General features: G+C 41.3%; 1 protein-coding gene across 1 annotated transcript in view; it reads left to right on the top strand.

The window, feature by feature from the left end:
- KCNH5 (potassium voltage-gated channel subfamily H member 5) overlaps positions 1-15,507 on the top strand; it is a 246,928-nt gene that overhangs the window by 69,845 nt on the left and 161,576 nt on the right. The window contains exon 7 of the mRNA XM_048854484.2: positions 5,162-5,591. Coding sequence (XP_048710441.1) covers positions 5,162-5,591 — 430 coding nt within the window. The remainder of the gene's footprint in view (positions 1-5,161; positions 5,592-15,507) is intronic.

Here is a 15,507-nt window from a genome sequence, read left to right on the forward strand (position 1 = left end):
CTCCTTGCTAAGTACAGAAGGAAAACTGCTACCATCTGAATACTCAGAAGACACCACAGCCAGCCCCACTATGTGCCTATTTAATAGGAAGGATGCTAGTTCAGAAACTTGTACTCATTACAAGAGCTCATGGATCAGAAGAGCAAATGCCCAGTGTTATTGGCTGTGTTCTTTCCAGAAGAAATGAACTGTACCACTCAGCTATACCTATCCCTGCATAGGTCTTCAAGACTGTCCCTGATTCCTTGTGGTCAACAGTAACAAAATTGCTGATAGATCTAAAGGAATCGGCAAGCACATGTGATCTCTTTCCATTGTCCAAAGTAGTTTGTCAAGCAACCAAGTCTGCATACCACACAAGGACTTAAAACCACAGAGAAGAGCCAAGGAAGTTGGGGATTCAGTATTAACTAAATAAATGAGATTGTGGATGGAGCAACAGTTGGCCACATTCTGAACATCAGGAGAGTGAGAACATCACAATAATCTCAAGTGAGAATAGTGGCAGGATTTTCTCATTTCTAGCCACCGTATCTTTTTAAAAATGTGAGTTTAGAAGAACTGGAGTAAACGCAAATCTCCATCAGCGAACAGCATATGCAGTACAGGAGCTATTAAACTTTAGCGTAGTTTGCTTTTTTCCCCCTGTAAATGTCTGGCTTTGTCACAATAAGTACCATTTGATTATTTTTATTTTCTTTTGTTTTCTGATTCAGTGGCTACTGATGTCAAGGGGAATCTTTCCATTGACTTCAATGGACTTTGGATCATTCCCTGAACTTTTTAAAACAAGAAAATCATGAATGGATTTTGAATATTATTTTTGGATTTAATACTTCCAAATCTGTACAAATGAAATGACTTTTCTGCGTAAACAGTTTTTCAATTAGGAAAATTCTGAAGACCAGACAAGCTGTGAGATGAGAAAATGGCCTGGTTTCATTGTGCCATGATTTAATACCCTGTCCACAACCCTTTCATTTCATGAGATGTGGTTTCAGATTGTGTTCATGCTCATAATATAATCTGATGTCCTCAAGCAGAGAACATGTAGTCTATGAGATATTGCAAGCATTTGGCTCAATTGACTTTCTGCCCAGATATGTTAATGTAATGACAAATTATCCTCCTCGGAGGCTGGCTCTGCAGTGTCAAAAATGTATTTTACAACATCTGAAGGATATTATGAGAAAATTGGACTAGATCCACAGCTGCACCACTCAGGTTGCTCTAAATCCCCTTTCCGCTCCCACAGTTCTTGAGGCTGTTGGGGCCAAACTAGTAACCCCCCTTTAAAATAGTGTTGGATTCCCAACATAGGTTTTTGGTTTTTTTTACGTGATCCATACGTTATCATAATATAATATAAATACAGCCTGCCGCTTGAAAGGAGAATGAACACAAAGAGAAATTGCAAGCTGTTGGATTAAGAAAACAACCTGTGTTAACCTACGTTCTTTATGGCATTAATTTGACACTAAAATCCAGTTACCCTAATTAATTCCACCTCTATTGAATCTTTGGCAAAGCCCTGTGTGAACAATCTATCAGTTACACCATTATCCTCAGGAGATATTTTGTGTCAGAGGAAGTATCAAAGGTACCCATTCAGGCCCAGCACTGTACTTAAACACCTGAGTAGTCCCACTGATTTCAATAGGAAAACTCATATGCTTGAAGTCAAGTGCATGCTTAAGTGCTTCGCTGAACTGGGGCCTTGGTACAGTACTTTGTGGAAAAGATTTTTTAAACTGTTCACCTTCTTAGTTTAAGCAGACTGTAAATCTCTTTTTACTGGTCTTAAAACAATTGATCCAACTAAATTGGCTTGGAGACTAGCAGGCCGTTTGAACAAGTTTCACAGTAGTACTATTTCAGGTAAGGCATATATCAACAGCAGTTAAAATTGAGTGTTCCCCTTTGTTTCATGGTATGATAAATAGATCCTGGGTCAGTGATGCAAAATAAAAGGTAATCGTTATGTAAGTTTGGGAAAGGGTGTAATTTCCAACACAGACTTTCTCTGAGACTTGGAGTTAAATGTTATTTTTGAGGATAATTGTACTGGTGCTGCTAACCTATCTTTATAACTTAGAAAGAGAAAACATTGAGTGTGAGCATAGGAGGATGAGCCAAACTGTAAGCTCTTTGGGGGAGAGACTGTCCTTCTGTTTGTACAGCACCTTGCACAATGGGATTCAGGTTAATGACTGGGGGTCCTGGGACCTAAAGTAATACAGATGATAAATAATAATAATAATAAACTCCTGAGTTTTAATCCAAGCCTGACAGTGACTCCTTGGACTGAATCTCTGGTTCAGTCTCTCCATATGTAAAAGGGGAATAATACATACCTACTTGACAGAGGTATTGGGGCCTGTAATGGGGTATACTGGTCCTTTAAACCTAAGCAGGATGTGGGTGTGGGCAGAAGACCCCCATCCCAGGGATACTGGTGTAAGCACATGCTAGGAAACTGGCTGAAAGAGGAAGAGAGGAGGTGATTCCAGGCAGTTAGCAGCGGGATGGGCAGACTGTTAGTTAAGGCCCTGGGATCAGGAGCCCTATACTGCATGCTGGGCAGGGCTCCCCTCCCTACCAATCAGGAGGAGCCATCAGAAGGAGAGGAGTATACATGCTGCTTTCTCTCTCACAACATTGCGTGCACTGAAGGGAGGCAGAGCTGACAGGCTAGGCTTCTGCTGGGCCCAATAAAGGCTCGGTGTGGGTCGGTAGCCCAAAGTAATTCAAGATAGTCCTCAGCATCCCAAACACAAAGTTCGTCATAGCAACGCCGTAGTTCGTACCCATCTCCAAAGCTCCTGCTAACCGTTAGCAGGAGCTTTGGAGATGGGTACGAACTACGGGGTTGCTATGACGAACTTCCCGTAGTTCGTACCCATCTCCAAAGCTCCTGCTAACCGTTAGCAGGAACTTTGGAGATGGGTACGAACTACGGGGTTGCTATGACGAACTTTGTGTTTGGGATGCTGAGGACTATCTTGAATTACTTTGGGCTACCGGCCCATTTTCTCAGGGTTACCATCCACCCTCCCCTGAGAGACTGTATGGCACTTCTAAGGGGCCCCAAAGAGAAGAGGCAGACGGGGTGCGGTGGAAACACCTTGGCCACATGAGGGAGCCAGGCAAATGGTGTCCCCATTACAGGGCCCTATCCCGCAGGGACTTTCTCTTCTTTTTTTCCCATTGATGTCACAGAAGGTGTTTGGACCTTTTCAGGATTAGGCCTTTAATTTGTAAAGTGCTGACTTCAGTGGAGTGACACCATGGATGAACTTGGTGCAATGTAGTATTATAAGAATATCCTCCCCTTTTTAAAAATAGGTGCTCTGGGCTTTTGCTTTGTGGGTCTCTTAGACTGTAGTTGGGCTGGGTCCAGCCGAGTGCCCAGTGAAATCAGTGGGAATCTTTTCCACTTACTTCAATGGTTTTTACATTCAGGTCACAATGTACCATGGCCCAATGGGACTAGAGCCCTGTGCGGATACAAAGTTTGTATTCGCATCCGATCCACAAACATGGTCTGTGGATATAAAGTGGGTATCCGCAGATTTGCAGGGCTCTACCAATGACCACGTATTACAGAATAAACAAACCAGCATCTGCTCATTTGGAAATCAGAGTAAGGATAGCTTGTGTAAAATTGAGAGAACATAAATGCAGACTGTCGTAATCAAAACTGGAAAATTCCACTTCCTTTCTTAGTGTCAGTCACTGTATGCACTCCAATGCAGTTACAGATCTTCAATTTAAGGATTTGGGGGTCTGAAACAAAATGACTGAATGTGAAAAATGTACTGGATTTGAAAAACAAGACCATTGTCTAATGTATTGAATCTAGAAACATCAGTTGTAGGTTACCCTTCAAATACAGCCTGCGATAGGAGACACAGATGCATAAGGGGAATAAGGTTTTTTTGATGCTGAAATTAACTACAGGAATTCTAGTATTTTACAGTTTGGTAATATAATTAGCTAATGTTTTGACTAATTCAATAATGATGCATAGAAAAGTACAATTAAATCTTCGCATAGAAACTTAGAATGTTTGCCTCATTGCCTTAATTTCTATTTTAAATTTAATGTCTGTGACTTCTTAGTATTTTATATTAGAACTCTTCCTTTGTACGGCTTCTATTTTGAATCACTAATTAATTTAATGCAGAAGTTAGTTATATCCTGGGATTACAATAAATTGGGAGCTTTATTTTTCTTCATTCTGCATGTATAACTTCCATTAACACCATTGTGAATCATACTTGCGTTCAGAGGGATATACACACTTTCTGCTCCTTCCCAAATGTTTCCATTACTTTAAAAACATTTCTGTGTGCTTCTATTTCCTAGTATTTGTGCTTCCATTAATTTGTACTTTTCTTGAGTAAAAAAAAAAGTACTGTAGGGAAATATCTATACTGTCTGTTGACCAGCAAGTAAATTCTCTTTCGTGTACATTTCTGACTAGTGGCGCTTGGTGTATATGATACCCACTAAACAGAGCAATGGGCTGTCAGTGATTAGGTAGTATCCCACCCTCAGAATTAGTGAGCTATCTATATGGATAAAAGGACATCCACATTACATCCCTTATTATTTGTAGTCACATCCAGTGTAATCTCTCTTGTTTCAGGATGTTGGCCAGCCACTCACTGATGGGTGGCATAGTAGAAGTTTCCCCTGTGTGCAGGTTATTCCATGGCTGTTGTTTACAAGTTTTCTTGAATCTTCCTCTGAAGCATATGGCACTGACATTGGACCAGATGGTCCATTGGTTGATCCAGTATGGCAATTCTGTGTCCCTATTTACTGTCCTGCAGGGGGTGCAGTTCTTTGATAAACATAGAGAAGCCTCCTTCTGGATTGTATACTTAAATTTGGACCTGTTCCCACTGAAATCCATGCTAAACCTCCCATTGACTTTAAAATAGTAAAAAGAAAAGGAGGACTTAGTCTCTAAGGTGCTACAACAAATTTATTTGAGCATAAGCTTTCGGAAGTGAGCTGTAGCTCCTGAAAGCTTATGCTCAAATAAAATTGTTAGTCTGTAAGGTGCCACAAGTCTTCCTGTTCTTTTTGTGTTACATGCTGTTTTACTCGATAGTGTATTTCTGATGATGTAATGGAACTTATTCTTTTCTAGGGGATCAGCAGCCTTTTCAGTTCCTTAAAAGTGGTGCGACTTCTACGCCTTGGTCGTGTTGCCAGGAAATTGGACCATTATCTGGAATATGGTGCTGCAGTACTAGTGCTGTTGGTCTGTGTCTTTGGACTAGTGGCCCACTGGCTAGCCTGTATATGGTACAGCATTGGGGACTATGAAGTTATAGATGAAGTCACTAATACCATCAAGACAGACAGCTGGCTCTACCAGTTGGCATTGAGTATAGGGGCACCCTATCGGTACAATACCAGCGGCTCAGGGCAGTGGGAAGGAGGCCCCAGCAAAGACTCATTGTATATATCCTCTCTCTACTTTACCATGACAAGCCTTACAACAATAGGATTTGGAAACATAGCTCCAACCACAGATGGAGAGAAGATTTTTTCGGTGGCCATGATGATGGTTGGCTGTAAGTAGAATCATTTTATTTTATTTTGCATGTAGATCTTTGCATTAGTACAGTATGAAAAGAGAAATATTTAAACCATATGCATTGGATCCTTGTACTGTTCACAATTAGTTGCATTTTCAGTTTCCTATGCTTGGCATCAGCACTCTTGACACGTAGAGTATATTTTAGCATCTTCCACTGCAGATAAATAACCAGGGAATAAAGCTGAAACCACAGCTGAAAAATTGAACAATTTTATTGTCGGAGCTTGTGATTAGATTGCAAGATACAGTGTAGGTTAAGTATGATCACTGGTGTATAGTGAGACTAGGATTTCTTTGCATTTTAAAGATCATTCTGGGTACATTTTAAGTGTCTTAATTTGAATTTGGTTAAAATTTGCACGCAAACGCATTGATGGTGCCCAGCTTAAATTAGCCCATAGTATTAAAACAATCAAGGTGACCCAACTGTTTGTTTTTCAAAAAAGCATGATGATTGCATAAGGTGGTTGTACCTTTTATCTCATTGGCTTGGTTTTACTGTAAGCTCTATTTTTATCTCCTGAGAATGGTAACTTTTGTCACCATGGAAGCTGGAGGTAGAGGAGATCATTGCAAGACACTATATTGTACCTCTTCTCAGTTTCCTGCTATTTCTCAGCTCCTCTAAAATGGCTTTAAAATGGCTGTACAAAGGACTGTTTCTTGTTTTATACTGTCTAGGCAAGAGCATCGGACTGTTCTTTTGGTGAAGAATCATCTTCAAAATATAGCATTGTTTGAATAGCTGGCAAATGATAGCAGGGGATTGTTGAAAAATGTAATAAATATTAATATAATGTGGGTGAAAGAGGGAAATATTTAACTGTTTGATAATCTCAATACTTGGCATTTCTACTAATGCTTTACATTGTCAAAGCTCTGTACAACCACTAAGTGATTATATAACAAGGATGCAAACAAAACCTATCAAATTAGGATCTGCATAATCTCTGTGCTAATTAACTCAGCTAACACCTTGGGTCCATCTTTGCAAAATACTGAACTGTAAAAAGCAACTTTCTAAAGCTCCTCAGCTTGTTAAATCTGTTTACTATTTTTAACACATTCAGTTTGTTTTTAAGATTGGGGAATCAGCAATCTGACTGCATGCCTACAGCGTGGTGTCATACAATTTGCTTTTAATGAGTCTTTTACGTAATGTGTTTCAGTTAACCTTGCAATCTATAAAAAATCAACTCCAAAAAGCTAGATTGTTGTTGAGCTACTGTGTGTATGACATAGAAAATACACGTTTTGTCGATGTGTTTAATACTATGTGCAGATGTCTAAGTACTGGGACAGTAGAATGGTTTTACAGCATCTTAAATATTTCAATCATCTTATTTTCCTTGCTTTTTTTGGAGAGCTCTAATGCTGTGCAGAGGAAGGGACTTTCACAGGTAATCGAACATCATCATTAAATGACCTGGGGCAGGACAGGAGCAGAGGAAATGGGGCTTGTCACTTTATTTGCATTTCCTGCAACTGGGCACATTGTTTCCACATTCTTCTCTGAAACATGTGGCAGAGATATGAAAGATACATACTGGAACCAAAGGTTTGATATTGACAAAAGTCTTTGCCCATCCCAGAGGCCGATATTGATAGTGATCCTAAATGTTTCCAAAGTGACACCCAGGCTGGGCACATCACAAGCACTGCAGAACTATCCGCTGGAATTGGTGACTGGGATTGTGGGGATTAGGGTGAAGTGGGACAGAGCCTGAAAATCTGCATGTACAGAGAAGGAACAGTAAGGGGGCCAAATACTACCTGCTGTTTTCAAGTGTATAATTTCACTGGCATTGGTGTAGCTACTCATGTGAGTAAGGTGAACAGGATTTTGCCTGTAGAAGGGAGGTACAGGGAGCAGAACCTAATTTTTTATCTATATTTTAAAATTACATCAGTAGAATTTTGGGTGTTTTGCAGATTTAATAGTGAATGCTTGAGGATCTGATTGTCAAAGATGGGCCCGTATAAATCTACATGCCCAATTGTGTGGGCCTAATTTGTGCATTCAGGTATCAATTGTGAGTGCAATGTAAACTTAAATCTAAATAAAATAAATGGGTCACTTGATTGCTTACATGGCTAGTTAGATGGCTAACTAGCCATGCCTGCTTGCAAATATCAAGCTTGTGCTTTGCAGTCATGGTATATGCGTACACTAATTAGATCTGCTGGATTGTGCATGTGTATTTGAGTGTGTACATCATTGACAATCTGACTGTATGAAAACAAAAAGGAGCTATACAGGGAAGAAAGCATGCAGGAGAAACTGTAATAAGCCAGAAAGGAACTTTTTCCTTTGGGAGATGCTAAACTATAGTGCTAATCCTGTAAATGTTTGCTAATACCAGTAGTTTGGTATTGGAAACATTTTTCTAACTGCCAAATGTTTTAAGCTTAGCATTGGAAACAGAGATAGTAATTCATCACAATCCCAATTGCCTAAGCATGCAATCTTCAGCCATGGAATAAATTATTTGCTGTATTATCAACAATCAGTGACTTGTGCAAGCCAGAAGTCTGCTATTTTCAATGGTGAAGTTATCTGGAAGAGGAAAGTGTATCTGGAGAGATTATATGAATGGCCAGCATTACAAAAAGGCATACATTTGAAAACTAATGAAGCGTTAAAGCTGTGCAGCTGATGGCACAAGTTGCCTTATGGAAAAACAAAGTGAATGTGGTCGGCTGTACATTTGACAGATCTTTGGTCACCTGGCTGTTCACTGCGGTCACCTTCAGCAGGTTGTTTAGTCTTTCGGAGAGAGATCACCTTTCCTCTTTCAGGAGAGAGTGCTTTTAACAACTATACTCCATGCTCATGGAACGTACCTTGGATATCTCTCTGACTTACTCAGTCCATCGTGGTGTTTAATGCTAAGAAAAACTAGCTTTGTTTGCTGCATCTGAACTTTAAACTGTGCTGCTTTTATTGTAAGGCACCTGTGACTCTCTTGAGTGAAGATTGTGCTGTATAAATGTGTATTTTGTTTTTGTTGTTTCTGGAGGCGGAAAGTGCATTGGGAATTCAGTTTATTATAGCTCATTTTGCTTTGATTAGGTCATTGCATCTACTGCACAGATTGGAGAGAGTGGATATGTCTGTCAAGTCTCTTGCCTGAAGCAGCGGTATCTTATCCTGCATGAGGGACCTTTCCCACAAGCCTCCCATTGGCTCCTGGCAACTTACGCTCTCCCCTTATGTGTTCCAACTTCCCCCCCTTTGTGATTTCCTCCGACAAAATCCCTGTTATACTAGGTCTTCAGTTGATGTCATAGAGTAACTGCATGGGTTTGGTCAGTTTCACATAATTGAACATGCTGGATAATGAGCCTGAGGTGTGGGACCAGGAATGTGAAATTTACCGTATCGGGTAACAATAAGTGGAAGATCATAGCCATGTTCTTGAAGAACACCCGAGACAATGGATGTTGAGTGTTTAACCGTGTCTGCTCTATCTCTGAATATGAAACCCCCAGAAGAATCTCTCGTTCATGCCTTAGCCCTCTGAAGAGCCTTGAAATTCTGTATGGCCGTTCTACCTCTGAAAGGGTATTGTAGCACATAGACCAGGCTTCCCTTGAGAGTAAAAAATACCGGTAGGTTTTGTTTGTTGTTTTTTGTTCTTTGGGTTTTTTTTTTTTTACATTGACCTATCCTTAAATGAATCATTGGGTTTAAATTACAGAGGGCAAAGTTTGCTAATTCAAGCTAGTTTTGTGATGGCTCATCAGAATTTATGTGGTTGTAAACCTCCTCCAGAAGCTTTGCCTATTTCTAGCAGATACTGCAGCAGTTTCCACAAAGTGCAGTTACAGAGTATTATCATGTGAATTGCTAGCCGCCTTCAAAGGTCAAAATGACGACAATTCTTTTGGCACTGAACATATACAGTGCGATGCCTTGCATCTGTAGATTGGAAACAGTGAAAACATCGTCATTTACTGACTGTGGGTATGATTCAGCCTTGTTACGGTTTGTGGGAGGCTCTCATTTCAGTAACATTCCCCTATTTTAGTTTTACAAGCTGGAGAGACATTTATTGCAGAAAGTGGGTCAGGTGTTCTCATCTGATCCACCTTTCCTTGTAACAGAGCCCTTCCTAATGAGCTGTGAGTGAACTGTGCTGAAACAGGACCTTCTGAAGGTTGCAGCTCTACTTCCTACACAACGGTTTGCTTTTTCTCAGGTTCAGATCCCTGGTTTGGGAGTGTGATGTGGTCTGCTTCCAGTGCGAAGATAAGTTGTTGTTGCTAAAAGCCAGCAAATAATTCATTCCAGGGTATTCTTTTATTGTTCAAGTGATGTTAGTCAGTTCATCTTCAGCCTACTGTAGTCAGCCACTTGGGTGCTGTTTGCATGACCCAGACAGGGTTATCTAGCAAATGGGTTAAGCAATGGCAAAAGCTTTACACCAGTTGAGCCGTGTATGATGCCTTAATTGGAAGCGGGAGCTTGTCTGGCAGATTTCCAGGCAAGCAGTCCCAAGGGTCTGTAGGATTTAGTTTTAATCCCTATGAAAATATATGTAATAGAGCCGCTCCCAGGAAAAATCATTACCAGCCATGAAGATTAAATCATACTTTGCACCGCAACAAATAGCAGGCTTGCAATGGCATTTGCATGAGGAGGTTTTATGTCTGCAGGAATGCACTGGACTGTATGTCTAACGATGAATAAAATGTAGCACTTTACTGTCTCATACGAGGGTTCATTCTGTGTACAGAAGTTTCTTCCTTCTGCTTCTCCTATCAGCAGTGGGAGGTGTGGGAGGGACATGATTCTCCTCCTGGGGCAGTAGGAGGCTTTGACCTCTCTACAGCCAGTGGAGGCCTCATGACTAACTCTCCCTGGCACCGTTGGGCATGTCTAAACGGTATTGTGAACAGCGGTCTGTGGGACCTGCACTTGTGGACTCCACACTTCCAAGTCTTCAAACTACATTGTAAACCTGGGTTTACAGTTGCTGGATCTGGGTCTGACAGCCATGCTACAGCGTCCATACTGCCCTACACAGACTCTGTGCCTCAGGGCTGCGGCTTGAGCTGAGTCCACACTGCCAAAGGACAGGGCTTGGACTTGAGTCGCAGCAGGACTCGTGCTAGGACTCGGGTCCCGAGTGCTTGCTGACCTGAGCCAGAAAGATTTGTGTGAGGGAGTTAAGGAGGTAGGGAATTTTGAGCTCAAACCTGGGTCTGAGCCCAGGTTTACAGTGCAGTGTAGACCTCCCTTCGAGTGCCTTGGAAGTACGAGGCCAGTGGGTGAGAATGGGTGGGTGGGAGCCCTCTGCAGTTCCTTTAAACAAGAGCAGTGTGAACTGACAGATCGCTCTAGCTGCTGCTGTTAAAATGTGTCATGTTCATAGCATCCAAAAATGTGACAGGCACATGGACAGCCATCTGCTGACAGAGACATATGGGCTAGGAGGGCTGGTCTGCAAACCTTGTCCTGTGAAGGAGGTAGCATGTAGGTTGGCATTATAGCTGGCCTCCTTTCCTAGCAGTTTCTTGAACACAATACAGAGATCCTGCTCTGCTTCTTGATCTAGGGGAGGGAGCGGTCTACATGGTTTTAACTTCCACTTGTTCCTCCTCCCCGCACTGTGCCCCAGGGCAGGATTGAGCCCTTTCTCGCTTGTGGACACTTGACTGTATTACAAAACCTGAAACTACCATGTAGATTGGCACCTGCCCAGGGAAGCCCAGAACTGGAGCACCAGGAGTGTTGCAGGTCAAGATTGAAGTGCATTGGCAGAGATGTGTGAGGGACTTTCATCACCAATAGCTTTCCTAACTCTCCCAAGAAAGGATACATTACAGAACTAAACTGTGCCGTAGTGAAATGTTTCAAAGGCACGGCACTTTCTAAAAATGGTCAGGCATGTAATGTGTACGATGAAGCCTGTTGAGAACAACTGATGATGGCCCTCTGATAAAGGCGGAGCAGAATTGTAACCATTCTATTTTGGTGTTCTTTGGAGGTGTGTCTTGTAACAACAGGACTGGAGCATGGGTGATGGGCAGTGTCTTAGTCAGGTTTCCCTGCTATTTGTATACATCCAACACTGGTAACGGGTACTTTACAAAATAAGATATGCCTGGTTCTTCTTCGGGGAAGGTCTCCCCTTTCACCGCCTTTTTACGTTGACTTCTTGTCAGGATCAGGAGCCAGTGGGTTTTCTAGGAGAGCTGTTTTGAGTGTCTTTTGTAGCTGGCTTAAGCAGGTGCCTGCTTGGTGAGATTTGGGCTCAGTCTGATTACCCTGTGAAGTCAGTTCTGTAAGCGCAGACCCTCCTCTAAGCCTTGCCTGCCCGCAACCATTGCAAGTTCAAAAGTGGGTTCATTCACCTAAAGCATTGCTACTATAGCAGACCTGGTAGAGAGCAGAGTGAGAGAGAGATGAGTCTAGGTGATATAAAGGGTAAAGCCCTCTATCTGGACCAGGAATTTGGTTGCCTTGCAACACAGAGTCATGAATTCGTGTTGGTTAACCACATTTAGAGGGCTGAATGCTGTGTGCTGCTCTGGCTGAAGCTTCTGAATGTTTCTTAGGGTCAGTGCCAGGTAGCATAGGTAGCAGTTAGAGCATTCTAGACACGAGATGCATGAATCACTACCACGAGGCCTGAATCGGAGATAATGGGTGTAGCAGGATGAAAGGGAAAGAAGGCACCGCTGGACACTGCTGTAAGGGCAAGGAAGGGTAGCGACAAAACTTGTAAGGAATTGACCCCACTGCTTTGATGACTGGGGTGAGAGAAGCCGTCTCGTGAGAGGCAGTGGCATGGTTTCTGCCAGCATCAGTCTCTATAAAACACTCCAGTTTTGATCTTTTCCAGCCAGGCCATGAATTGAATTGGTGATAGCAAGGTGAAAATGTACTGTGGCTGAACAGTTTAAATCAGTCATGTACTGGCATTTGGGTTAATTGCCTTGTTGTGCTGCTGACAAACCTTACGTGTGTTAAGCATGATCGCATTGGCCATCTTGAGTGAAGTCCTGCCTTTAACAGGAGGAGCTGGGGTGCTCCAGAGGGGGTTTCATTCATGTGTTGCACACCAGAGCCCTTAGGTAACCATGTTGCACACTGGGGTGTTCTCTTCTTCTGGGTAAGGGAGGCAACACGTGTCCTCCATTACCATATGCTGCAGACAGCATCCTGGTATGCTAGTCACCTGCAGGCAGATTTTTAAAGATATCTAGGTGCCAAACAATGCTGATAGGCCCCTAGTGAGGTATCAAAAAGGCACTCCAGCATAGTGAGGAATCTTGTCAAAATTCTACCGGGCATCTAGTTATATCTTTAGGAGCCTACGTATCTTTGAAAAATCTGCCTCTGGAGTATAGCCACACCCTGTTTTTGGCAGACCACACCCTTTTAATGTGAGTGAGTGGGTGTGATAATTGCTCCCCCCTTCCATAAAACTCTCTGAAGATAAGTTTGTAAACCTGTCCTACTTTGCCAGATGGCAGGGGTAAAGTTGCATGCCTACCCTCTAAACATCAGTATTTCTTGACTTTCTAAAGCTTTCTAGCGCTAAAGGGATACTAGGTAAATTTTTCAAAAGGCATCTAGGTCACTTGGAAGTAGAGCTGGGTGAATAATGGATTTTTTTGGTTTGTTGGCAATTCTGAAAAATAATTTTAAAAAATTGTTTCAGGTTAAACCAAAAAAATTTGTTGGTAAATGGAAATTTGAAGAAAAAAAAGGGTTGAAAGAAACATTTTGTTACAAAAAAATCAAAATGTTTAGTTTCAATGTCAACCATTTAAAACTTGTATTGATTTATTAGTATAATTATAGGAAATTGTGAAATGGAAAGTCATGTTTTGAACCAAAAACTGAAAATGCTTTGAAAATGTTGAAACAAAATATTTTGATCTTTTTGACTGAAACAATTTGGCAAAACCAGTATGAATTTGTGAAATGTTTTGGTGTTGCCAAATCTGCCTTTTTCACCAAAAAAGTTTTGTTTTAAAAATTTCATCCAGCTCTACTTGGGGAAACTATATTTTTACACGTTGTCAGGTTACTTAGGAACCTAAGTGCCATTGATTTTCAATTAAATTTAGTGTTCTGCATCCCTCAGTCACTTTTGAAAATTAGACTTCGAATCTTAAGTCACATACTTTTGAAATTTTTACCCATCATCAACTTGAAGCCTAGTAAGTCAAACAAAAACAAATCACAATGTAGTTCCCAGTGCTACACATGTCCCTGAATCTCCTGCCAACCTTGTTGTTTCACAGCCATATTTTGTTATTGTTTAAACATTGTTCTCTTCCCTGTTGCTGAAAGACCCATACAAACATCAGGGGTAACTGACTGACTCTATATGGGAAAAAATATAGTCTATATGTAAATATCAAACTGACCGGACAAGAGATTTTCAACTTGACTGGTTGTGACCTCCTTGCAATCACTTGCTGGCCGTCTGGAGTTGCTAAATGAGAGTTAGGCCCAAGCTGGATCCCATCTAGATTCTCTGGGAATTTCTGGTATTGAAAAGGTGGAGAATCACTGAAGTAGATGCAAAGTGCTATGAAATGTACAAAGTAGACAAGCTGAAAAACCAGAGCTGTTTTTTTCTCTCTCTAGTGCTTTGCAGTTATAGTGATCTTAGCTGTTACCTGTAGCAATAGCAGGTAAAACATTTTCAGACAGAAGAAAGGTTTCAGGGCCATTCTCAACTTTGCAGCCTTAACGTTCTCTAAACATATCATAGTATTTTATATGAAATTCTCCTCTAGCTGTTGAGGGAAGAGTCAGACTGTAAAAGAATGAGTAGCCTAAATTAAACAGCAGTAGAGTTACTCCTAGAAGTCAGAGGAATTGAAAAAAAAGAATCGGATCATGCAGCACTCTTCCATGAGTATTCAGTCCATAAGGATTGGCGAGGATACAATGGATTTTCTTGACAGAAGAACTGTGGGTGTGTACTCTTTTGTTTTGCTTGTGTTCTGAAATGGTGGCAGGTTTAAAAATATTCAGGCAGTTAGTTTGTAGCAAAAACATATGTGCCTCTAATGCAAACAGCTGTACACTATAAAACAGCCTCTTTGGGAAGTGTTAGTGGAATTCTTGTGAAGTTCTATCTAGAGCAGGTTTATATATGCTTTAGTTCTGTTGTTATTGAGTTGATTCATTTAAATGGATTTGTGGTCTTTAGGGAGAGGAGGCAGAGATTAGGAGAGGAAAGAGTGAAGGAATGGTATTTAGCTGTTACTGTACAATGTTATCTAAAATGACTGAAAATTACTCAGTCATAGATTTAAAAAAAAGATGCCCAAGTATATATGGGGGAACCCCTAGGCAGTGCTTCTGCTTACTTACAGATTATGCAACTGAGCACCTGAAATATCCGTCCTCTCATGATGTGGGGGCGGTGCTCACATTTTCCGGGTGTTCCCAGAACCTCTCTATTTCTCAGTTAGCAAGGGTCAGTTAGCATCTAGACCACAAAAGACCTAGTGTGTTATATTAGGTAACATATATAAACAAATCCTATGGTACCCCACTAGACCATTTAGCGATGGATCTTTAATTTACAAGTTTAGTTGCAGATCATTTCATTAAATCAAATAGTAAATTGAATGATTTAAACCTCGACCCCACAGGGAGTTCTCTGTGGGTGGACCCTCTGCAGAGCCCCATCAAAATAAGTAGGGCCCTGCATGAGTGCAAAGGTGTGTCCACATAGAGCTCATAGCTGCTTTGGGGCCTTACAAACTGGAACAGGTACAGAGAAGGGCTACTAGGATGATCCGAGGAATGGAAAACCTGTTTTATGAAAGGAGACTCAAGGAGCTTGACTTGTTTAGCCTAACCAAAAGAAGGTTGAGGGGAGATATGATTGCTCTCTATAAATATATCAGAG

Source organism: Caretta caretta, chromosome 6, assembly GCF_965140235.1.
Source record: "Caretta caretta isolate rCarCar2 chromosome 6, rCarCar1.hap1, whole genome shotgun sequence".
NCBI lineage: Eukaryota > Metazoa > Chordata > Testudines > Cheloniidae > Caretta > Caretta caretta.